At 41.5% G+C, this 25,103-nt stretch overlaps 1 protein-coding gene across 5 annotated transcripts in view; it reads right to left on the reverse strand.

The window, feature by feature from the left end:
- Positions 1–25,103, reverse strand: part of MAP3K20 (mitogen-activated protein kinase kinase kinase 20) — a 252,134-nt gene that overhangs the window by 188,417 nt on the left and 38,614 nt on the right. For all 5 annotated transcript variants that reach the window (XM_033945057.1, XM_033945056.1, XM_033945059.1 and 2 more), the window contains exons 3-4: positions 7,344–7,445; positions 260–325 (exon numbers count right to left, since the gene is read on the reverse strand). In XM_033945057.1, the coding sequence (XP_033800948.1) occupies positions 260–325; positions 7,344–7,445 (168 nt within the window). The remainder of the gene's footprint in view (positions 1–259; positions 326–7,343; positions 7,446–25,103) is intronic.

Genomic DNA, 25,103 nt, shown 5'->3' on the forward strand with positions numbered 1-25,103 from the left:
GCAAATCTAAAGGTATCCGAATAAGCTTATCCAGGATATGACAAATCATTTATTGTTATATGACATATTGCTTGAATGTCTGCTTTATGCCATCACGATTTGTTTGTTTTCCATACAATATTTTCCCTCAAGAGGCCACAAAGATTTGGGGTGAATTGGACCTATAAGTGGAAATCTTGTGATAAAAGTTAAAATACAACTTCTGTTAATTATTTTTTTTTAAAGGCAGAGAATAGAAATAAATGTAAGGTTGCTTTACCATTCCTAGACTTGAGGTCTCTGTGAATTACTTTGATTGGAGCTTCCATATGTAAATAATGCATGCCTATTAAAAAGAGAAAACATGCAAACATTCAGTTACAACAGGAATTGGAAAGTCTAGGCAAGGATGCTCCCAATTCAACTGGTATTTTACAAGAAGCTCTGCCAAATGTGGAGCCTTTTGTAAAATGCGCATACAGATGCTAAACAATAGATTTGTATTTGCTGGTACATATAACATAAAGAAGCAATAATCCCTAAAATATAATATAATTGAGAGAAGTTGGCAACACACCAAAACCTCTTTATTAATCAATCATATAATATTAAAAAAATTTAGAAAATTTTTAATAGGTGTACCCTCAGTGCAATAGTAAAAGCTATAGGGACCTGGAAGAACCAGAGTTCCAAGCTTAAACTTATTTAAGTGTGCTCTTTTTCAAGTCCTACTGTGCACCATCATGGACGGACGTACACCCTGTGCAATAAATTATAAAGTACAACACACTCAATAGTGACAGTGTTATTTCAAAAACATTCATGTTAATTTCTTTTAGTTACCAACTTCTCAAAATTAAATGCTCAAAACTGGCGTCCTTCACGATACTTATCTCAGACTTTTCCAAATGTGTTCTCAACGTTCCATAGATCGGCACCTACGTGTTCACAGTTCAATTTCTGGTGTTACTTTTACTAAGGCTGCCCAGCTCAACTGAGCCCAGTTTCAGGTAAAATACCCTTCCCTCGGGAGGTGTGTTGCCAACTTCTCTCAATTATATTATATTTTAGGGATTATTGCTTGTTGATAGCTATTTGGGTTCTCTAAAGGGTTTTTGCATAGGGTACATATAACATGAGTATCTATTTCAAACACATACAAAAGCAAGTTTTCTAGACATACCCACCAACTACTTTGTCTGATTGCGGCAGAAAGAATCCCCATCAGCCGAGCCAGTTTCGGGGATTACAGGCAGATCAGCTGATGGGGATTCCCCCTGCCAAAATCAGCTGAGCAGTGGAGCCCTACATCCCTCCTCCTGAAACACCCGACATCCCCCTGTCATTCTAGACCTCCCCGACATCCCCGCCCCCTCCCCTCAACATTCATGGGCCCTTTCCCCTCCTACATCCCCCCCATACCTTAGAATGAGAAAACAGTAGGCGGGAAGCTCACTCCCTCCTACCTACAAAGCTGCGTGCTGCAAATGATGGGGCTTCCTCCTCCCAATGCATCTTGGGATTCAGTGGGAAGGGTCAAAGGCCCTGATTGGCTCAAAATCACCATTGGCCTGGACATCCAGATGTATGGTGGTTTGCCTTTTGAAAATACTGCTGACTTTAGACGAACAGAGCGCTAACTGACGCCCTGACGCAGCCATATAGCGAAACGTTGGCGGGAGTGGACCGACAAAGATCAGCAAGAATTCCATCACAAAAAAATGAGAAAGTTCCCTGCCTAAGCTAAGTTTTGTATTTCACTGTTTTGATTATTTAGCTACAACAATATTGGTGAATTGCTAGGCAGGAGGGAACAGGGGCTGATGAGGTTATTACCCTGTCCAGTGCAGTTGTTGAAAAAACCTACCGACAATGCACTGGGATCTGAGGCCCCTCCCCTTTATAAAGTATTGTCCATGGACTAAGACTAAGATAGTCTAATATAAGTCTAGCAAGAGAATACGTCTCGCTGGTTCCATTTTTTTGAAGCAATTAAAGTGTGACAGAGGGGTATTTTGTGAGAACTCCACTATTTACCCTTCTCTGTTGAGAATACTGACCATTTAAACCCACTATCTGTTTTGTGTTTCTTCTACTACTATTAATTATTTCTATAGCGCTACCAGACTTTCTAATTTCCTCAGAAACCTTTCATGAAGTACTTTGTCAAATGCCTTTTGAAAGCCCAAATACACATTATCAACTGGTTTACCTTTGTCCACATGTTCATTCACCCCTTCAAAGAAATGCAGTAAATTGGTGAGGCAAGATTTCCCATGATTAAAACCATGTTGGCTTTCTCTCATTAATCCATGCTTATGCGTACTGTATGTTCTGTCATTTAGTTTTTTATAATAGTCTCTACCATTTTAATAGTCTCTTTTACCATTATAATAGTCTCTACCAACACCGACATCAGACTCTCCAGTCTATAAATTTCCCCTTGTGCGATTCTCAAAAGCTGCTTAGGCGGCTGTTGAGACTGGGCATCAGTGCAGATCTGCCCACTGTCTACCCGCTCCCCCAACCCACTCGACCAAAAATAAAATAAAAAACACATGGGTAGCACACCCACATTGGGATTTTACCATGGGATTCTTCAATGCACCCTGTGGAAAGCACACATTAGTGCATACCACAGCTTTGTAAAAGGATCTTTAAATGCTTTTGAATATCCACCCCCATCTCCAATTTATTTTTTCTTCCTTAAAGTAGTGATGCTCTCAATCAAACATGGCTGATGTGACTGTATTCTGCTGTGCCCTGCAACAAAGGATATTTTACAGAAACAAAGCTGTGCCAAAAGCCAAGGGGCTCATAATCGAAAGAGAAAAATGTCCAAAAACCAGCCTAAGTCGACACTTGGACGACCATAAGTCAAAAACGTCCAAGTGCCGATACTAAAACCGGGTTTTGGACATATTTAAAAATGACCTAGGCCTTCAAAGTGCCGCTGAACGGGGCGTTTCAGGAGGAGTATCGAGGGCAGGAGTTGGGCGGGATGTGGGCCGGCTTAGACTTAGTTATATAGCCCAGGATTGATGGAACTTGGACGTTGTGACTTAGACCATGTAAAACATGGTCTAAGTCACAAAAACCCACCTAAAGTCACCAGATAAGCACTGCAAACACATAAAACAGACCCTCACACACTACCCCAGTGATCACCGACCCCCCCCATCCCCATAAAAATATTAATCACACCTTTAAAATTCAGCCTCCAGACCATCATCACCTGGCAGCCTGGAATACGAAAGCTTAGTCGTGCAGCACAGAGGCAGCTTAAGCCGTCTTGGGGGTGGGTTAGGGGCCCATGCCCATAAGCCCCTGTAATCACTGCATTGATAATGAAACATGTGCACTCCCCTATACACCCCCAAAACCCTTTTCTACTGGCATATAAGTGGCTCCTGCATCTATAAGGGCTATTAGAGTGGTAGAAAAGTAAGTCTAGGGGATTCTGGAGGTGTTTTGGGGGGCTCACCATGACCTAAAAGGGAGATATAGTTTGGAGAAGACATGGCACCCTTTTTGTGAAGTTCACAGCAGTGCCCTGTAAGGTACCACACTATTTAGGTGCCATGTCTGGGTGTTCAGTCCATCACTTTGCAGACCCCTCCCATGTCTAACAGGGCTTGTTCTAGGCATTTTTGACTTGGACGAAAAGTTGGACGAAAATGTGGTATAAAGATGGACGATTTAGCGACTTGGACGATCAGATCTGCAGGACGTATAATTAGACAATTTTCTAAAGTAAAAAAATTTTGTATGTATTTTTAAAAAATATGTCCTAGGCTTTTTTTTTACTTTGGACGACTTGCGACTTGGATGAAAACGGACTTAGACGTCCCTTTCGATTATGCCCCTCCACGTGTTTACAAAAGGGAAGCACTGTTACAGAAAGTCATTAAATCCTAAAAAGTGTTCTCTTATCACTGGAATTTTATGGAAGTTATTTTTTTTTAAAAAGAAAGAAACAGACTCACTCCCAGAAAAGCTTTGTGTAATACAAGATTCTTTCTACTTCAGAAAGCAGGGGAAAGTTTGGTACTTCTCCTGTGCCTTTAATGAAGAAACAACTAGACGCACACACGCACGCAAGGATCAACACCAGCAGCATATTTATTCATTCAATTTTTTAGCCCGTCCTCCCAAAGGAGCTCAGAATGGGTTACAAATCAGTTACTCAATCATTTTCCCTATCTGTCCCGGTGGGCTCACAGTCTATCTAATATACCTGGGCAATCTACAGAAAATTTTGCTTATCCACTCCTACCCTACCTGAGATTTTATTGATGTGCCTTTTCTGATTTCATGTACAATTTTCCTTCAGTTAGTCATGCTTAATTTCTAATTCCTGTTATTCTAGCTAATCTTTCTAAATGTTCCGCCTCTGCTAACTCCCTATGCTTTCTGTTCAGATGTTTTAATGTGTATTGTGTTGACACTGTATTTAATATACTAAGCCACATTGTGTACTGTTATTTTAATATTTTACTGCTGTAATGTTTGGCTTAATTTTGCTGTACACCACCTTAGATGAATATCTTCAACAGGGCAGCAAATAAATCCTAATTTTAAAACAATATAAGGTGCCGTTCAAATGTTCTCAGCCCAGCCAACAATGTTGGGGCAGTCACCATCGAGGACTATACACTTAGTCCAGTGATTTTCCACTCTTTTCATTCTGTTGGAAAAATATGGAATTGAACAAGTGGAAAATCGATGGACTAAATGTATAGCCCTCGATGGAGACTGCCCCAACATTGTTGGTTGGGCTGAGAATTTTTAAGTGGCCCCTTGTAGACCCTGCATTTTTCCTCAGATATTTTTAGAGCCATAGAAGCAGCTGATGCCACAACCCTATATTCATGTATTCTATTTCCCAAACCCAGTCATCTGACATAAAACCACATGTCTGACAAACCAAATAAAAGCATGACCAGTAGACAAGCATATTGTCACGTGGGTCATCTATATTGCACAACTGATCCATTTCAATAATCATAGCTCAATGGGTCAAATGTCAGAGCTGTGGAGTCAGTACACCAAACCTTGGGCTCCAACTCCAATTTCAACTCCTCTATTTTCCTACTGTCGGATTCCGACTCTTACTGATATTAGGCTTTAATTTTTTTTCCTGGATCTAAAGTACTGGCAAATATAAGCTATATTTACCACTACTTTAGATCCAGGACAAATATAAATAAAAAATAATAAATTTACCATATATTATAATGCGAGTTTTAATTTTGGAGCTGGAGCCAGAATTGGTACATTTTTACTGATTCCAACTGCATCCAAATTTGCTTCCAACCCGACTCCACAGCCCTGTTGAATGTGCTAAGCATTTTTCCCACAGACAAAAAGGTGACACAAATCCTTCAGTACATCTGGTCCATTGAAATATGGAGCTTTTACACTGAAAGGATAGTTCTGAATATACACAGCAAGTGAATGCAGAGCAAAAACAGAGAAACAGAAAATTTGAAAGCAGAAGAAAAGCCAAGACGGAAACAGAAAGCATGAGAGATTATGAAAAAGATTTCAGTTTTTGCCTTACTTTAATTACTCTTACTTGGGTACTGAGCAACTGTGACTCACAGCTCTCACTAACTCAGTACCTGTTACTCTCCTGTCTTAAAGTTGTCACATTCCCCGTCTCTCTCTCTCTCACACAACCTGTATCTCTTATAACTATAACTCTCTCACAAATCTCTTCTTATACCATGAAGGTCTTTCACAGTATTCACTCTTGTCTGTCCGAGTCTCTCTTTTACTGGATGCATTTCTTTCAGACTAAGGGCATCTCCTAGCATACCGTATATACTCTAATATTAATCAAGATTTTTGGGGCAAAAAAGGCCCAAAATTGGGGTATCAGTTTATATTCGGGTATGCGCCCACTCGCCGCCGCCGCCACCCCCCCCCCCCCCCCCCCCGGACCTATTGCAGGTGGTGAGCCAGGACAGAAGAGATCCCTCCCGCATTCTATCACGACCAGCTCTGACACATCCCACACCCTACCCATCCAGACTTTTTAAAAAACCTAACTTAAAGTCCTGGTGGTCCACCGGTGAAGTGGGGCAGGAGCAATCTTCCTACACTCCTGCCCTGTGCAGAGCCACTATCTGAAATGTCTGCCACATGTTCTCGCAGCAACCTTGAGAGACAACGGGGTCTCGCAAGGTTGACGCGAGAACTTGTGGCAGCCATTTCAGACAGTAGCTCTGCATTAGGGTTACCAGATTTTACATATGCAAAATCCGAACCCCTAGATCCACCTCCCAGGCCCGCCCAGTTCCACCCCTCCCTGTCCCGTTATGCCCACATTACACCCCTAGCCCCACCCCCTGAGCCTGCTCATTTCGGTCTGGAGGGCATCACCACATTGCATCCACACATGCAAGGATGCCCCTCCCAACATAATTTGCTTTTCAAAACCCGGACAAAGTGCTGGGTTTTGAAAAGCCGTCCGGACATCCAGACATGCCCTCTAAAAATAGGACATGTCCAGGTAAATCTGGACGTCTGGTAACGTCTGGGGCAGGAGCGTAGGAAGATCGCTCCTGCCCCAGTTTACCGCTGGTACACCAGGGCTTTAAATTAGGGTTTTTTTTTAAGGCTGGGAGGTAGGATGTGTCGGAATCGGCTGGGACAGGAGGTGATGAGGGATCTCTCCTGTCCCAGCCCACCTCTGGACCACCAGGGCTTATGGCAGGCCTGGGAGAGGCCTGCAAGGCATCAGGGGAGAGAGGGGGGCTGGGTGCAGAGCCTGGCAGGGCAGGGAAGGGAGTGAGAGAGGGGTCCTGGGGGCAAAGCTTGGCAAGTAAGGGCACTTGAATATAAACCCACGGTTTATAATTGAGTCAACCTTTTTTCCTCCTTTTTTGGGGGGAAAAAGGTCACCTCAGTTTATATTTGGATTGGTTTATATTCGAGTATATATGGTATTCTCCATCTGTCTACCTTCCAGTTTTCCTCTGTAACAGGATGGGTGAAGACATGGACTTTATGGCTCTTCTTGTTCACTGTCAAACAGCCTCCTTTATATTGGTTTATATATACAAAACAAAATTAATTGTAATATAAGCAAAATACCCCCCACACACACACAGCACTGGTCAAGACTGTGGAACGTACAGCAGCTCAGGGAGGCCTAGAAAGAAGATTGTGTGAGCTTTCAAAGTTCTAGGATGCCTTGTTGTTGCATTGGGTTGCGGGGGGGGGGGGGAGGGATAAAAAGAAAGGAGGTTTTTGAGGTCTATGTGGGCTTGTGCTATAGAGCTGGAACAAAAGGGGGTCATACAATAAATTTATCTTCAATCATGTAAATCATACAGGAACTGAATTCAGTCACTCACCTTTTGCTACATCTGTTGCCCAAGCCATGATGTGATCCATGTCCATTTCTTCACTTCTATTGCTATTAATATAATCGTATAGTGATCCTCCAGCTGCATATTCTGCAAATAAACAAATTCTTATAAATATCTGTAGCATGATCACAAACCAACCTTGCTCTTATTGCAGGACAGGTTGGATAAAAATCAATGATTTTTTTTTAAAAAAATTTTAATTGGATTTTTAAATTTAAATCTAATATTTTTATTTAAATTGGATTTTTTAAAAATAAAATGCATTTTAAAGAAAAATCTAAAGATAGTTTTCTGTTTAAGATACATTATATTCTAAAAGTTATTCATCATGAAATAAGAATTCATTTTTAATTATGTAGCATGAGGCACATAAGGCTGTATATTCTTCCATTAATCCAGTCATAACGTCATGAATAATTATCACAGATGTTTGGTTTTGCATTTCTCAAAATTGTGAATTTACGGGTGCAGGGATAACTTGCTGCTTCTTCACAGCAAAAATGTTATAAAATATACAGACTTTAGAAAACAACCTAGTCAATGGCATGGCTGAGTGGTGGGAAGAGAGGGGAATAGACCTTAGCCCCATTGTTCCTTGCAAATCAACGTACACAGAATCAACCTCTTACCTCTTTAGCGCTAAGTTTATATATCTGCAGAAGGAGCTAAGTGGGAAGAAGGAGGGGCAAGCAGTACAAATGAAAGCGAAACCTTTTGAGCAGAATACTCTACAAGTTTTGGGATCTTTGTGTGCATAGCCTGAGGTTTAGCATATTATTCTCTCCTTGGAGGAAAAACATATAATGGCAGCAGGCCATAAAAGAGACCCAGTTTGGGAATATTTTAATGATGCTCCTCTACATATGGGTAAGGCAGACATGCATGCAAAATGCAAACACTGCAACAAAGAAATGCAAGACCTGGTGGCCCGAATGAAACATCATGAGAAGTGCATTGATGAAGATGACAAAAGAAGCATGTTTGAACAGGCAGGTCTTCAGGTTGGTAAATGTTTTGAATTCATCAAGTTTCTTAAGACTGCTTTGAAGAATTGCAATATTTGAGCAAAAATATGTTGTTATTACTGCATGTTACTGTCATTTTGATACAGTTGTTATGAAGAAATAAAGATCTGAAACACGCAAATATTCCTTTTTTGAGGCAGTACTGAATGGCAGTGAATACAATGAGTAATACTAAATAAGTAGAAAAGGTATCAATAATAAAATAACAATGTTGACTTTTTTGTTTAGGGGAACCTATCAACCTAAAGGATTCTGGAAACTATCCACCTTTGAGATCACCATCCTCCTTGTTCTACAGTTTCAGAGTTATCTGTCCAGGATAATGTTTCAGTCACATAATATAACAACACATATACACAGTATATCACTTAAAAGAAAGAAAACATCTGACCATCCAGGAATCACCATAAGTTTATGATAAAAATCAGCAGCTTAGAAAAATAATAATAATAATAACTTTATTCTTTTATACCGCAATAACCAAAAGTTCTAGGTGATTTAGACTAAAAAGAGCTAGACAATCAACGAAATACAATAAATATTTGTAAAATAGAATTTCAATAATAAAACTCACTAAGTAATAAACTAATCGAACAAAGTGGTCTTAATTTCCGAAAACTGCAATAGGATAACATAGCTTGTGGAATACATTTACCTAACCAAGATTGCCTACCAGCTTGAAATGCTAGGGTCCTATCTAAGAAGATCTTATATATGCACCCATTAATTTTTGGATAAGCAAATAAATAGAAGTTTCTAGTTTCTCTTGATGGTCTATGCAACACATGATAGGTACATGATAAAAAAATATTGGCCAGCTTGTTTATGCAACAAACTCTCGTCTTTCCGTCTGAAAATCCACACTTCATTATTATGGTTCAGTCACTTGAGACTAGAATATAGTCCACCCAGCAGAGCAGATGTTACAGAGAAACTGCTGGATAAAGTATTATGACAAAGAAATGGAGCCACATGCAACAAGTTTAGAGGGTAAAACTGTTAACCTAAGTCTTGTTGGGGTGGAGTAATGTCCACAATGATCCTGTTGTATGTGCTTGTATAATAGAAGAAAGGGAATGTCTGCCTTGCAGAAACAACTGATACCTCAGGAAATTCACATACAGCAGAATACTTACAGGAGGTAGCAGCAAAAACTATAAAAAAATGTGAACAAAAATTCAATTGTCTAGTATGCAGTTTAGTCACAGACAATGCTGCAAATGTATCCAAGATGAGAAGAGATTTAGAAGAGCATGACAAGAATACCAAGCTAATAACATATGGTTGCAGTGCTCATTTGCTGCACCTCCTAGCCAAATACTTCCATAACAACCATTTTGCTGCAGTAGCTCTGAAAAGAATGGGTGAAAACAAGCTAATGTTCCCACAAGATGTTAGATGAACTCTGTAACGGAGTGTCTTGAGCAGTATATCAAGAACTGGCCTATTCTGATGACATTTTGTGAACAAAATCGAGAGAAAATAGATGGTACTGTTACAGCCAAAATCATTAACATTGGGCGTATGAGAAATGTTAAAAATATGCTAAGAATCCTGAAGCCCATTTCTGAAGCTTTAAACAAAATATAGAAAAATAACTGTTTTATTTCTGATGCTGTTGAAATCTGGAAGAAACTAACCCCCCCCCCACCTCACTCCCCATTTTACAAAAGTGTGGAAGAGGTTTTTAGTGCCAGCCAGTGTGCTGAATGCTCTGCACTTCTCCGACGCTCACAGGAACTCTATGACTGTTGGAGCAGCGCAGAGAATTCAGCATGCCGACCAGCACTAAAAACCTCTTCCACACTTTTCTAAAAATGAAAAAAAAAAGGGGGGTAAGTGAGCACACAGAAGTTTCCAAATTTATTTTACACTTGATATACACTTCTCCCTCCGTATTCGCAGTTTCAGCAATCACAGTTTCGATTATTCACGGTTTTTAGCTTGCTTGCACCTCCCCCCAAATTACGTCAGCTTGCATAGAGAAATCGCTGATTCCAAGCGTTTACAGAGAAAATCTCTGATTCCCAGCACTTTTTTCACCATGTTTTGCCTCTCCTTCAGGAACAGGCCAGGTCTCCCACCATGTTATTCGCGGTTTCACCATATTCACGATGGTTTTTAATAGAAAACAGCAAATAACTTGGAAAAGTTATTCATGGTTTTTCTGTATTCACGGGTCTGTTAATCCCCTATCACAGCGAATGCAGAGGGAGAAGTGTACTGCAATCGAAGAACATCTATATGGTTTACATAAAAGTACTGCACAATGACGGATTTAAATTACAAGCATTAAAAAAAACAAATGGGACAAGCACTTTCTCCAACTCATTTTCTTGTAAATATTGTCAATATCCAGTACCAGGGTCTTCAGGAATCATCCATCTGTAATGCCAACAATAATAAACTTCAGAGCTGAGGGGGAACTATTCAACAAATATATGTTTGCCAATGATGTTTTAAAGAAAGCTACAACAAAAACAGTCAAGATGACCAGGATTGCTGCAATACTTTATTACTTGAAAGACTTGACACAAATGTGTTTCGGCCAATTGATCTGCCTGAGGAGTTTCCTTAGTTTCACATGAAATTGATCAAAACTGCACTGACAAAAAAAAACCTTATACTTGCAGTACGAAGAGGATCATGTCGACAAGCAATTCGATTTTTTATTATATTTTAAGCAGCATTTTACTGCTAGGGTTCTGGTTCAGCAGGAACTTGTCTAACTTTGTCTTGAATCCATGGAGGGTGTTTTCCCCTATAACAGCCTCCGGAAGAGTGTTCCAGATTTCTACTACTCTCTGGGTGAAGAAGAACTTCCTTACATTTGTACGGAATCCATCTCCTTTTAACTTTAGAGAGAACTAGAGGGATTCAAGACAAAGCTAGACCAGTTTCTGCTGAACCATAACATACAAACTCACTGTACCAGACTCAAATATTTTAGACCTTCTTAGATATCAAACATTAAAGTACCAACAGAAAAAGGTCTCAATAAATTTTTATAAACAATTCAGGCTAGCAGACCTCAGAAGTGCCTTGCTGTATGTCTATTTTTCTTTAGAGCACATACAGGTCAATAATGGCACCCATGGTCGTCATAGGCCTTTATATCATTTTTTATTTTTTAACTTTTAGAACAATTTTTAACTTATCAGCAAATAACTTATCTTTTATCTACGCGGGTGGGGGTGGGCACTCCGACATAGACTATGTTTCGCCCCGAATGGGCTGTATCAAGGACAATCCCCCTTATCTCCAGCGACTCATGCTTCCCGCTATAGATTTTTCCTGAATTAAAAATCTATAGCGGGAAGCATGAGTCGCTGGAGATAAGGGGGATTGTCCTTGATACAGCCCATTCGGGGCGAAACATAGTCTATGTCGGAGTGCCCACCCCCACCCGGGTAGATAAAAGATAAGTTATTTGCTGATAAGTTAAAAATTGTTCTAAAAGTTAAAAAATAAAAAATGATATAAAGGCCTATGACGACCATGGGTACCATTATTGACCTGTATGTGCTCTAAAGAAAAATAGACATACAGCAAGGCACTTCTGAGGTCTGCTAGCCTGAATTGTTTATAAAAATTTATTGAGACCTTTTTCTGTTGGTACTTTAATGAACCATAACATACGCAGGTAAGGCTAGACTCGGTTAAGGCACTGGTCTTTGACCAAAGGACCGCCGCGGGAGCGGACTGCTAGGCACGATGGACAACTGGTCTGACCCAGCAACGGCGATTCTTATGTTCTAGATGCCATTTACAAAATCTCCTCCTAAATTTCTATTTCTCTATATTTGTATATGGCTGTACAATTTTATAAAAGACAATTTTTGCATATATAACTGGATTTGCACTTGAAAAAACATTATAAAATACAAATATACATCACAACTCCATGCAGCCTAAACCCCTGGAAATACTTATGTTCAGACTGTATGCAGGCATGCATGTACAAAATGGCATCTACTTTTATGCAATCTCAGAATGGCTATTTTCCGCAAGTAAATATGTTTTTCATGTGGCAAAATCAGTATAAAATTATACCTACTATGCTAAACAAACCCAAACTTTTGTGCACCATCTTTCATCCTAATTTATCAGATCCTCCCACCCAACTCCACCCTCTCTCCTTATCTCAAGGGTATAGTGGTAAGAGTGGTTAATTTAGCTGATTTTAAAAAAGGTTTGGACAAGTTCCTCGAGAAAAAGTTCATAGTCTACTATTGAGACAGACATGTGGAAGTCACTGATTGCCCTGTATCAGTAGCATGGAATGTTGCTACTTTTGGGGTTTTGCAAGGTACTTTTGACCTGGATTGGCCACTGTGAAGATGGGATAATGGGCTAGAAAGACCAATGGTCTGACCCAGTATGGCTATTCTTATGTTCTTATGTATACATAGGGGTTCTTTTACTATGGCGCGCTAGCGTGCCTTAGTAAAAGAACCCCATAGTTAGGTCTTTAATCTAATCTGATCTGAACACTTATAACCCACTTAATCCCTGGTTAGGTTCAAAGCAGTTTACAAATGAAAAAAATAAGACATTAACAGCGTGAAGGGAATGAAGTGAAACAAATAACAAAATATAAAATATAAAATCATTGCAAATACTTTTGGAATAAATAGAATTTCAACTACATTCTAAGGGAGAGATAAAAGGTTGGAGCTTTGTTAGTATGGGAAATATAAAGGAACTTTCTAAAATCCTTTTCAGGAGGTACACATTTAATGGAAGGATAATTTAGTAAAAAATGATCTATGGATCTAAATGTACATCTTGCAGAAAGAAACGTAATCAGATTGGAAAGGACCTTAGGTGCAAGGCCATATAAAATCTTGAAAATAAAGTATGCTAATTTAAAGTCAATTCAGGCAGAGAAACGAGTAATGGAGTGGCAATAAATGAATCTTGTTTAAATAACAATCTGGAAGCTATGTTCTGTGATAGCTGAAGCCTCCTCCAAGTCTTCGGAGATAAGTCTGATCTTACATAATTTTGGATGCAGACCACACATAATATTTGTTGCTTTTCTCTGGCTTATTTCTATCCTTTCTGAGCAGGGCCAGTTCAGCCTATGGATAGATGCTGAACTGAGATTTTGGCATCCTTTATCATCAGTGCCATGAGCCAGTAACTCACCTGGTCCAGCAGGAGAGGGAGACCTCAGATCATAGGTGGGGAGGGGGAAGAGAGAGATAGATTTGGGGGGGGAGAGTGCCAAAGCAAAAGTTAGTTCAACACAGTCCCTTGAGCTGGCCTTGTTTGAGGCACAACTTTCATAGAAACATAGAAACATAGAAAGATGACGGCAGAAAAGGGCTACAGCCCATCAAGTCTGCCCACTCTATTGACCCACCCCATTAAGTCTGAATGCTAATGACCTAGTTCCTTAACTCGACCCTCGTAGGGATCCCACGTGGATGTCCCATTTAGTCTTAAAGTCGAGCACGCTGGTGGCCTTTATCACCTGCACCGGAAGTCTGTTCCAGTGATCTACCACCCTTTCTGTGAAGAAATACTTCCTGGTGTCACCACTAAATTTCCCTCCTCTGAGTTTGAGCGGGTGCCCTCTTGTGACCGAGGGTCCCCTGGGAAAGAATATATCGTTTTCCACCTCGACACGACCCGTGACGTACTTAAATGTCTCAATCATGTCACCCCTTTCCCTGCGCTCCTCTAGGGTATAGAGCTGCAGTTTGCCCAGTCTTTCTTCGTATGAGAGACCTTTGAGCCCCGCGACCATCCTAGTTGCCATCCGCTGGACCGACTCAGCTCGAAACACATCTTTCCGGTAGTGTGACCTCCAGAATTGCACACAGTATTCCAGATGGGGTCTCACCATGGTTCTGTAGAGTGGCATTATGACTTCAGGTTTACGGCTGACGAAGCTTCTATTGATACATCCCATCATTTGCCTTGCCTTTGATGAGGCCTTCTCTACTTGTTTGGCAGCCTTCATGTCTGCACTGATGATTACCCCCAAGTCCCGTTCCTCTGAAGTCCTAGCTAGCGTTTCTCCATTCAAGGAGTATGTTCTGCATGGATTTCCGCTGCCGAGATGCATGACCTTACATTTTTTAGCATTGAAGCCTAGCTGCCATGTCGAGGACCAGTTTTCCAACGTGATCAGATCTTGTGTCATACTATCCTGGAGGTTGCTTTCACTTACTATGTTACACAGTTTGGCATCGTCGGCGAACAGTGCTACTTTACCCTGAAGCCCCCGGGTCAAGTCCCTATGAATATGTTGAAAAGGGATGGTCCCAGGACTGAGCCCTGCGGCACTCCGCTAGTCACCTCCGATGTCTCAGAGAGGGTGCCGTTGACCACCACCCTCTGAAGTCTTCCACTCAGCCAATTACTGACCCATGCAGTTAGTTTCTCACCCAAACCCAGCGATTTCATCTTGTTTAATAGTCTACTGTGTGGGACACTGTCGAAAGCTTTACTGAAATCCAAGTACACTATGTCCAGAGACTCTCCCGAGTCTAGCTTTCCTGTCACCCAATCGAAGAAGCTTATAAGATTGGATTGGCATGACCTGCCTCTGGTGAATCCATGTTGACAGGGATCCCTTAGATTCCCTTCATCCATATCGTGTCTAATTTACCTTTAAGTAGAGTTTCCATGAGTTTACACACTATTGATGTGAGACTCACTGGTCTATAATTTGCAGCCTCTGCTCTGCAACCCTTTTTGTGCAGAGGAATGACGTTGGCTGTTTTCCAGTCCAGGGGGACTCTCCCCGTGCTCCAGGTACTCTCTCATCAATGCTCAAAACATTATTACAGTCAAACCTTGGTTTGTGAGCATAATTCGTTCCAGAAGAATGCTTGTAATCCAAAGCACTCATATATCAAAGCAAATTTCCCCATAAGAAATAATGGAAACTCAGACGATTCATTCCACAACCCAAAAACTTTAATACAAAATACTATACATACTTGTACTGCAAGACCTCGCTTGTTTAGAACAGTGACTACACTCTTGCAGTGTCAGAGAGAGAAGAACCATCGGCTCAGTTGTGATGTGTGTATACTGAATGTACTTGTATTCCAAGACATTGCTTGTATATCAAGTTAAAATTTAATCAAATGTTTTGCTTTTCTTGCAAAACACTTGCAAACCAAGTTACTTGCAATCCAAGGTTTTACTGTACTTTCTTTTTCCACTTGTCATACCCCTCCCTATATGTCCCCAGCATACCTCTGGCTCTGGCCACTTCCTTATTACACTGCCTTTCTACCTTGAAATTATCAGACACTTATCACCTGAAAGTGTCTCTCCCGGTCTGATTATATCAACACCTCACTTCCCACTCTGTATTGCTCCCCAAATTCATGATGTTGTACATTTGGGCACTGAATCGTAAATTGACAGGAAATCAACCACAATTCAAACTTTCTTAGATCTCTTTCCATTTTGTCAGTTCTCTGAGGGGTGACCATTCTGTTGCATTATAGTGAGGTTGTGATGCAAAGCAGCTCAAAATGTTCATCAACTGAACTGAGAGCTCAGAAAGCAATTTCTATGTATCTGATTAAGCCTTATAATGAAAAAAAAACCTATGAAAGTGCAATAAGGGAGCTCTTTATACTGAGTGACAGCAGTAACTTACATTAATAGTAAACTGCATATTCTATATGAAGTTTCAAGTTTATTAAAAGTTTGATATACCATCTTATGTATTTCAAGGTGGTTGTACAATAAAAACTAGGGTAATACAAATAATATACCATAAAACAACAGAAAAAGGGCAGAAAAACAAAACACAAGACTGGACAAACAGGTACAGAAGGGAAATAGGAGAACATATGTTAGATATCCTGTTTACCTAGGGTAACTGATGTTATTTCTAGAACTCAAACAGCAAATCTGTTATCAGTAAGCTAATTAGAATCCTAGAAAATTGTCCAGCACCAAAAGACTTTTAACTCTTTTATGCCCAATTGGTCATACACGTCCAGGGTGGGTGGGTAGGAGGGCGGGTTGGAATGTATTTTTCAATTTCTCAATTTGAGTTTACTTTTTGAATATAATTAGGGGGGTATATCTTTTTGTCATAGATTATAATTGTATTTAAAAGTGCTTTTATGGAGTTATATGATTGTATTATATTTTGCACTTACTTATGGCTTTAAAGTGAATAAAGAAATTTAAAAAAAAGACTTTTAACTCCTAATACACAGCACTCTCACCAAATATGGTTAGGAATTTTGGGGGAAATTCTACAAAAAGGCGCCTAAAGTTAGGTGTCTACATAAATAGGCAGCTAACTTAGGGCTCCTTTTACTAAGCAGCATAAGAACATTATACCGCAGGCCGGTGAGGTAAATGCTCCGACGTTGATTGAAATCCTATAAGCGTCAGAGCATTTACCCCGCAGCCCACGGTAATATGTTTTTATGCTGCTTAGTAAAACCCTACTATAGTAATAACACAATGAGGCAAACCAAGTCACATCAGGGTTTGTTCGGAGGACGCTCAGGAACTTAAACTTTATTCACAACTCACAATCAAAATCAAGTGATTGTAATGTATGTGAAGGGTGCTCTCAGTGTGAACCATCAGCGATAGGAGTCCAGCTCCGACACTTCACTTCTGGGTCAAGGCGGTAAGCCTCCACCCCCACACCATCATCGAGCACCCTGTGTGTGCTGAAAATTAAAGCAACCTTAATCCAATAAATCAATAAATCAAAACCGGTGAGTAAATCAAAAACTCAACACCATAGTACCTGAGCGACCTCCAGACAAACCCTGCCAGCCAGACCCCCCGGACCACACTACAAAGTCAAAAATCACCATACAAAAAATGAAAAAAATACAATACTTATCTGAAAAACTTCACACGAACTAACAAGCAAAAACCGCGCCAGGAGAAAAGGTTCAACCACGCTGGTTTCGAGGAGGAGCCCTTCTTCAGGAACTTGTCCCCCGACGAAAGCAAAAACGAAGAGGTCGGCTGGAGGGCAGGGTGCCCGGGCGGAGCAACACAGACGCCTAAAACGGATCAGGGGACGACGTCATGCACAAACCAACCAATCATACAACACACACCAACCAATCACACGCAGGGGCGGGAATACGCCCGCATTCACACAACCACAAGATTGGAAAAGAAGGGAAAGAATAGCCAAAACCCGTGCTGGAATTGAACCTGACTCAGACTACGAAGCCCACACTAAGTCCGTAAACCGGTGCCCAAGTTCCACACAATGCGGCACAAGGGGAGCAGAATGGATTTTAGTACGAATACGACTCCTATGTTCTTGCAGTCTGATTCTAATCTTTCTGCTGGTCCGCCCCACATAACACAGCGCACAAGGGCAGATGATGACATAAACTACCCATTCAGAGTCACAAGAAGTTTGAGATCTAAGTTGGTAAATGCGTTGGGTCCGGGGATGTTGCCAGTGAGAGATAGACAGGGATAAGGCACACATGTCACAGTGACCACACGGTTTATGGCAACCCCCGGTAGGCGCCCGACTTCTCGTGGACAATAAGTCCTTGAGATTTTTAGGGCGGCTATCCTGAATGGACCATCAAAAGAGCTTATCGCAGAGCACGTTATGCCAACCCTGAGCTACTGCGGTCTCCCGCAACCAGGCCCTCTATGGATCAGCAAGTGTGTGTTATCTCGTTTTCTAACCAAGCCCATCAGATAGCGAACATTGTGAGAAAACATTGGCACATCCTGGACCACCACCTTGTCTTTAAGGAGGCACCCTGCATTGCTTTTTCTCGCCCTAAAAATCTCAAGGACTTATTGTCCACGAGAAGTCGGGCGCCTACCGGGGGTTGCCATAAACCGTGTGGTCACTGTGACATGTGTGCCTTATCCCTGTCTATCTCTCACTGGCAACATCCCCGGACCCAACGCATTTACCAACTTAGATCTCAAACTTCTTGTGACTCTGAATGGGTAGTTTGTGTCATCATCTGCCCTTGTGCGCTGTGTTATGTGGGGCGGTCCAGTAGAAAGATTAGAATCAGACTGCAAGAACATAGGAGTCGTATTCGTACTAAAATCCATTCTGCTCCCCTTGTGCCGCATTGTGTGGAACTTGGGCACCGGTTTACGGACTTATCCTGGTTCGTGCTTGAGCAAGTTCCTTGTGATTTCAGGGGGGATAGACAGTTCCATCTAAATCTTAGGGAACAATATTGGATCTTCCAATTTCAATCTGTCTATCCCAATGGTCTTAACGAAAGTGTGGAATGGAACACCATCATTTAACTGGCCTCCCGGTTTTGGGTTTCAAGTTCTAGTGTGGGCTTCGTAGTCTGGGTCAGGTTCAATTCCAGCACGGGTTTTGGCTATTCTTTCCCTTCTTTTCCAATCTTGTGGTTGTGTGAATGCGGGCGTATTCCCGCCCCTGCGTGTGATTGATTGGTGTGTGTTGTATGATTGGTTGGTTTGTGCATGACGTCGTCCCCTGATCCGTTTTAGGAGTCTGTGTTGCTCCGCCCGGGCACCCCGCCCTCCAGCCGACCTCTTCGTTTTTGCTTTCGTCGGGGGACAGGTTCCTGAAGAAGGGCTCCTCCCCGAAACCAGCGTGGTTGAACCTTTTCTCCTGGCGCGGTTTTTGCTTGTTAGTTCGTGTGAAGTTTTTCAGATAAGTATTGTATTTTTTCATTTTTTGTATGGTGATTTTTGACTTTGTAGTGTGGTCCGGGGGGCCTGGCTGGCAGGGTTTGTCTGGGGGTCACTCAGGTACTATGGTGTTGAGTTTTTGATTTACTCACCGGTTTTGATTTATTGATTTATTGGATTAAGGTTGCTTTAATTTTCAGCACACACAGGGTGCTCGATGATGGTGTGGGGGTGGAGGCTTACCGCCTTGACCCAGAAGTGAAGTGTCGGAGCTGGACTCCTATCGCTGATGGTTCACACTGAGAGCACCCTTCACATACATTACAATCACTTGATTTTGATTGTGAGTTGTGAATAAAGTTTAAGTTCCTGAGCGTCCTCCGAACAAACCCTGATGTGACTTGGTTTGCCTCATTGTGTTATTACAATAGTAGGATTTTTGGCAAAATTTGAGTGTATTGTTGTGCTTAGTAAAACCCAGCATTAATTAGTAAATTGGCTTCAATAATGAGTTTAACAAGCTCATAACTGAAAAAAAAATTTTGAATTGGGAGATAGGCACCTATCTTCTTAGACACAATTCTACAAAAGATAGGCACCTAATACCAAAGTAGACGTGTTTAGGGGTGGAGAAAGACTAAGGCATCACTAGGTGCGATTCTCTAAAACAGTGGTCCCCAACCCTGTCCTGGAGGATCACCAGGCCAATCGGGTTTTCAGGCTAGCCCTAATGAATATGCATGAGAGAGATTTGCATATAATAGAAGTATAGACATGCAAATTTGCTCCATGCATATTCATTAGGGCTATCCTGAAAACCCGATTGGCCTGGTGGTCCTCCAAGACAGGGTTGGGGACCACTGCTCTAAAGGACTTGTACGAGTCAAGCTCCAATGAGAGATGACCTGGTATATAAACCTAAGACTAGATTAGAATAGATTAGATTTTGATGCCTATAATTTTGGCCTTTAAAACCTTGGCATATATTACAGGCCCCTGAGTAATAATTTATACACCGCTAAGCACAATTCTGTAATTGGAGCCTAAGTGTGATTGACGCCTATCTCTTTTTAGGCGACCTTTACAGAATCTGGTCCTTTAAGTCTATGTTTTAGCAGAATTAGCAGAACTGTAAAAGAAAGCTGTAATTCGTGTACTGTACAATATTCCAAAAGCAATCAAATGCATCCAGCATCACACTTAACTGAGTAGTCCTTCCTAGAAAGCTCTTAGAGGTAGCTCATGAAAAGGGCAGACTGCGAGAAAATACTGGCCCGGGGATTTTTTTGTTGTTGCTTATTAGCCCATAGGGTATCAAATGACAATGTGATCCCACTAATCCACAAATTTAAAATCAATAAATATTTTCCCATCTCACAGCTGGCTGAGAAGGACTGATGTCAGCAGAGTTGAATCTCTTTAATTTTCCAAAGTCAGTGCATGAGGTATGACCAGTGCCAGCCCCTGTGACTCTTGAGTAATTAAATGGTCTATTGTGCATCAAAAAACGTCCTATTCCATCCTACCTAGCCAGTCCCTCTGGGTATAACAGTAAATGGGTCTGTGTCCATTAACACTCCTGTATCCTCTGGCCTCAATACTACACCCATAGCTCTCCATCTTCCATTCCCCCACAGGCTAGATGCCCTTGTTGCAGAACATGGTCAACTGACTTGGGATAACAACCTGTGATCCCCCGCCCCTTATGTTATTGACAGGTAGATCTGTGGGGACAGACAGGACCTGCCTCCATCATTTTCACTCCCAAACGTCTCTGTTTCCCAAATCCAATTCTATATCTTTGGAGGATATTGGCAATACTGCCACTTGGACATCCTTTATACTATCACCTTCACAGAAAGGCACAATAATTACATCTATTCCTTTCCTCTGAAAGCTACATAAACATTATAACAAGGATGCTCAATGTTGCTCCAGTCAGGTTTTCAGGATTTCTACAATAAATATGTATGAGATCTATTTACATTTAATGGAGGCAGTGCATACAAATAGTTCTCAAGCATATTCTTTGGAGAATCCCAAAAAAACCTAACTGGGTTATGAATCTCGAGGACTGTCATAACTACTATTACTACTACTAATCATCATTTTTATAGCACTACTAGATACACACAGCACTTTACATTAACACGCAAGAGACAGTCCATGCTTAAGAGAGTTTACAGTCTAATTGTGACAAAAAGGATGAATCTAAACACACTGCTCAGGTAGGGAATTACAGAGGGAATGGCAATGCAGATAGGATAGGGAACTATAGAGGGATATGGGTGCTTTTACAAGTAGGTTGAAGTTAGGACTTAAAAGCAAACCTAGTAAACAAACTTAGTAAAGGAGAGTTCCTTGGAGGAGAGACCTTCTCTTTTCATGAGGAGGGGAGGAGGTCTGAATGGATACCAAGGGACCTCTCTTCCAAGAGGCCCTCTGGATACTGATCAGACTCCCAGAAGCAATTCAAATCAAACTCCTCAAAGGTGCCTTCTCATGGACAAACTTGAGCCCATGGCTTTCTTAGTCTATTGGGCTGCTGGCCAGGATCTAGGCAGGAACATCAAGGGATGCGAGTCCTCCTGTTCTCCGAGGAAGCTTCCTTCCCCGAAAGACTGGACAATGACACCGTCTTCACCTGTGCTGACACTGAGCACCCTTGTACTATAACATCACAGAACTGCAGAGAATAAAGAACAAGATGCTTCCCTTTACAATGTACCAGAAAAAAGTATTCAAATTCAAATGTCACCTCAATAGCAACAAACTCCTTGTACCACTAGGAACACTGTGAAATACAAATTTTATTAAACAAACAATAAAAACGGCAAGGTAACATCCTGATAAAAGGTGTTCTCTGTGGACAGCAGAATAAGTCAGCTTCACATGGGTGATGTCATCCAAGAGCACCAGGACAGATTCTCCTAGAGCTCAGAGAGACCTTTTAAAAGAAGCCTTCTGAGAATGTGTCAGCAGCCCCCATCCAAGTCAACCCACTTCCCCCCATAGTCATTCCAAAGGCTTGGTAGGTTCTTCCAAGATGGGAGGTGGGTGGGTTTGTGTGGCTGACTTATCCTGTGGTCTATGGAAAACCCTTGTTACAGGTAAGTAACCTCGCTTTCTCTTGGTAAAGCAGAACAAATGGCAACACCCTAGTAGAGGGATGTAAAAGGAGGAGGTGTAGCATTAAGATGAACAGGTACGGCTTTTATTTTAATTATTATTATTAATTTTTCTATTTTGGCGAGTGTCGGTTTCACTGGAATTGAGAACACCCACAGAATTGGAAGAAACAGGCAGCAATACAATATCCACAGTGAGTTACAGTCCATATTAACCTAATGAAGAACAATCATCCCTTGAAAGGGGTTGACTGCAAAACAGCTGGAACAGGCATACTGCTAATGGTGGCATATCCGAAACACCCAATGAACCAAGCATCCAATGGGGTTTTCCATGCTGGATGGCTGTGCTGTCTGAGGACAGCAATTAGGGTTATCTGAGTGGAAGGAAAGGAGGCAATGTCCACATGATTGCATGCCTAAATGGATATGCATAATAGGGCTTGGTGAAGGGCCAAGTGGCAGTGTTATCAATATCTTCCAAAGGTATAGTAGAGTGGGATTTGGCAAAGGGAGAAGCTGTTAGCCATGGGTTCTGTCTGTCCTTGTAGACCTGTCTGTCAGTAAGAAAAAGAGATGCAGTTTGATATCCCAAGGCAATGGAGCACATTCTGTGACAAGGGCTTCTGGCCTGTGGGAGGCACTGAAGTTGAAGAAATACAATCATGGGAGTGAAATTGAAGCCAGAGGATAGAGGAATGGTAGAGAACACAGCCCCGTTTGGTGTTATACCTAGAGGGACTGGCCAGGGAGAGAGAAATAGTCTATTATTGAGAAAGACATGGGGGAAGTCACTGCTTGCCCTGGATCGCTAGCATGAAATGTTGCTACTCTTTGGGTTTTTGCCAGGTACGAGTGACCTGGATTGGGTACCGTGAGAACGGGCTACTGGACTAGATGAATAGTGACCCTTAAAGCTACAGGGCTGGTGTCTGGGCACTCATCATTCCTCATGTACCAACTATGTTAATGGTAAATAGCCAAGGGCTTGGTCTATCTTATGTATCACCAATGTGAACAGTGAAGAGGGAAAGGGGCTTTTACTTTGGGTGGTAGGAGAAAAGAGTAGGTTTTATTACAACCATGGTGCAATTGTGAGAAAAGCATCATCAGATTTGGTTATTTCACAGATGGAGAGCATGCAGCTAAGAACAAAAGGAAATGAGAAACCACTACCAGCATGTAAAAATAAAAAATATGGTAGACCTTCTATATCCATGGGATGAACTGATTTACAACCTGCATAAGCCTTGTAAACTCAAAAGAACATCAGCATGAGTGCAGACAGGCGCTCCATTTGCTTGGTTATACCAATAGCCCATTATTTGTCACCTGTGTTTATCCAGAGGTCTATGACTGAGTCTGTGGAAGGTCTGTATTTGTATTTCCAAAGGCAGGTCACAGTAAAGTACACACATAAACAGAATCACATACAACACAACAAATCAAACATCAATATAACACTATAATAATAATGTAAAGCCTCCTAAAATTACAGCCTTCAGGTGATTACTATGAAGAATTTTCCCCAAGAAGGTACAAGGATCCTGGATGAAAGCATAAGTACTGGCAGAACCTCTTGAAAGTGAAGGAGTAGATACTGTGGTAAAGAAATATTGTCTGAGAAGTTTGGTATTGTGAAAAACAATGGAAGGAGACATAGTAGTGGCTCTAGCCCTCCAAAGAGCTTTTAGCTGTGATGGTAAGGTGGCTAAATTTAGAGATTTTTTTTACTAAGCTGCAGTAAGCATTAACATGTGCTTACCACAATTTAGAAAGGCACGACTGTAGGATGCGCTCAGGTGTCCTGTGGCAGTTTTGGGAATAGTGCATGCTTCCCACATACTAAAAAGTACTTTTTTTTTTTTTTTTTTGCGCAAGGGGGGCATGCCTGAGAGCTGAGAGTAGGTGTGCTCTGCACAAATCAGTTAGCATAGATACATTACCACATGCCAGCTGATTAGCATGTGGTTAGTGCGGGAGCTCTTACCATCTAGAACAGGGGTGTCCAACCTGCGGCCCCGAGAAGTATTTTGTGCAGCCCTGGTCGAGGGCGATGCAGTGTTTTCCTCTGCTGCCCCTGGGTGTTTACCATCTTGCCAGCTCCCTCCTCTGTCTTGCGGCAGCATTCGCGCATTTGTGCGGCCCCAGAAACATTTTTTTCAGCCAATGCGGCCCAGGGAAGCCAAAAGGTTGGACACCCCTGATCTAGAAAATAAGTGGCGGTAAGGGCTCATACACTGATTGGCCATTAATTCCCAAACTGGAAAATGTGGTCATTTTACAGCCACATTGAAAAGAGAATGGGAAACCCACAGGCTAATAAGAGCACAGGCCACTTTTTAGCACAGCTTAGTAAAAGGGCCCCTTAGGAAACTGTATGACCCAATGATGATATACTGTATGTTGCAGTGGCAATGGTGGAGGTCATACACTGAAATGATTTTTGTGGGAGAAGGGGAAAATGAGGTAATACTTTGGACTGTTTTCCCCAATGAGGCTGTCGGCAGCTTGTGGGAAACCAAAGTTTCTGCTTAATGGAAAGAACACAAATGGAGAACTTTTAACCACTATGCCGTAAGGAAAGGCTCATCAGTGTCTCTCTTTTAGGACCACTTTAGGGGTGTTGATCTCCCTGGTGGGAAAAGCATACAGGTTTTTCCCATGAGTGAATTTATAGCGATGTGGAAGAAAAAAAGTAGAAGAGGACAAGAGTCCCAACAGAATTAAAGTCAATTCATATTTGGTACCTTTTATTTTGCTAAGTGTAAAGATCGTTAGCAATTAAACTCATGAACCCTGGGTGTGGAGGCTAGAGGCTTGTATGTGGAACCACAGTCCTATAGAGAAGAGCAGCTTAAGTGCAAAACTGTACCCTCCTCAATAGGCTGAGTGTGTAAGGAGTCAACTTAATTTTACTGGATTGAGAAGGTAGAAATCTGAAAAGGTGAAAATTTCAGTAAGAATGAGAGGCATAGTTG

Source organism: Geotrypetes seraphini, chromosome 5 (assembly GCF_902459505.1).
Source record: "Geotrypetes seraphini chromosome 5, aGeoSer1.1, whole genome shotgun sequence".
Taxonomy (NCBI): domain Eukaryota; kingdom Metazoa; phylum Chordata; class Amphibia; order Gymnophiona; family Dermophiidae; genus Geotrypetes; species Geotrypetes seraphini.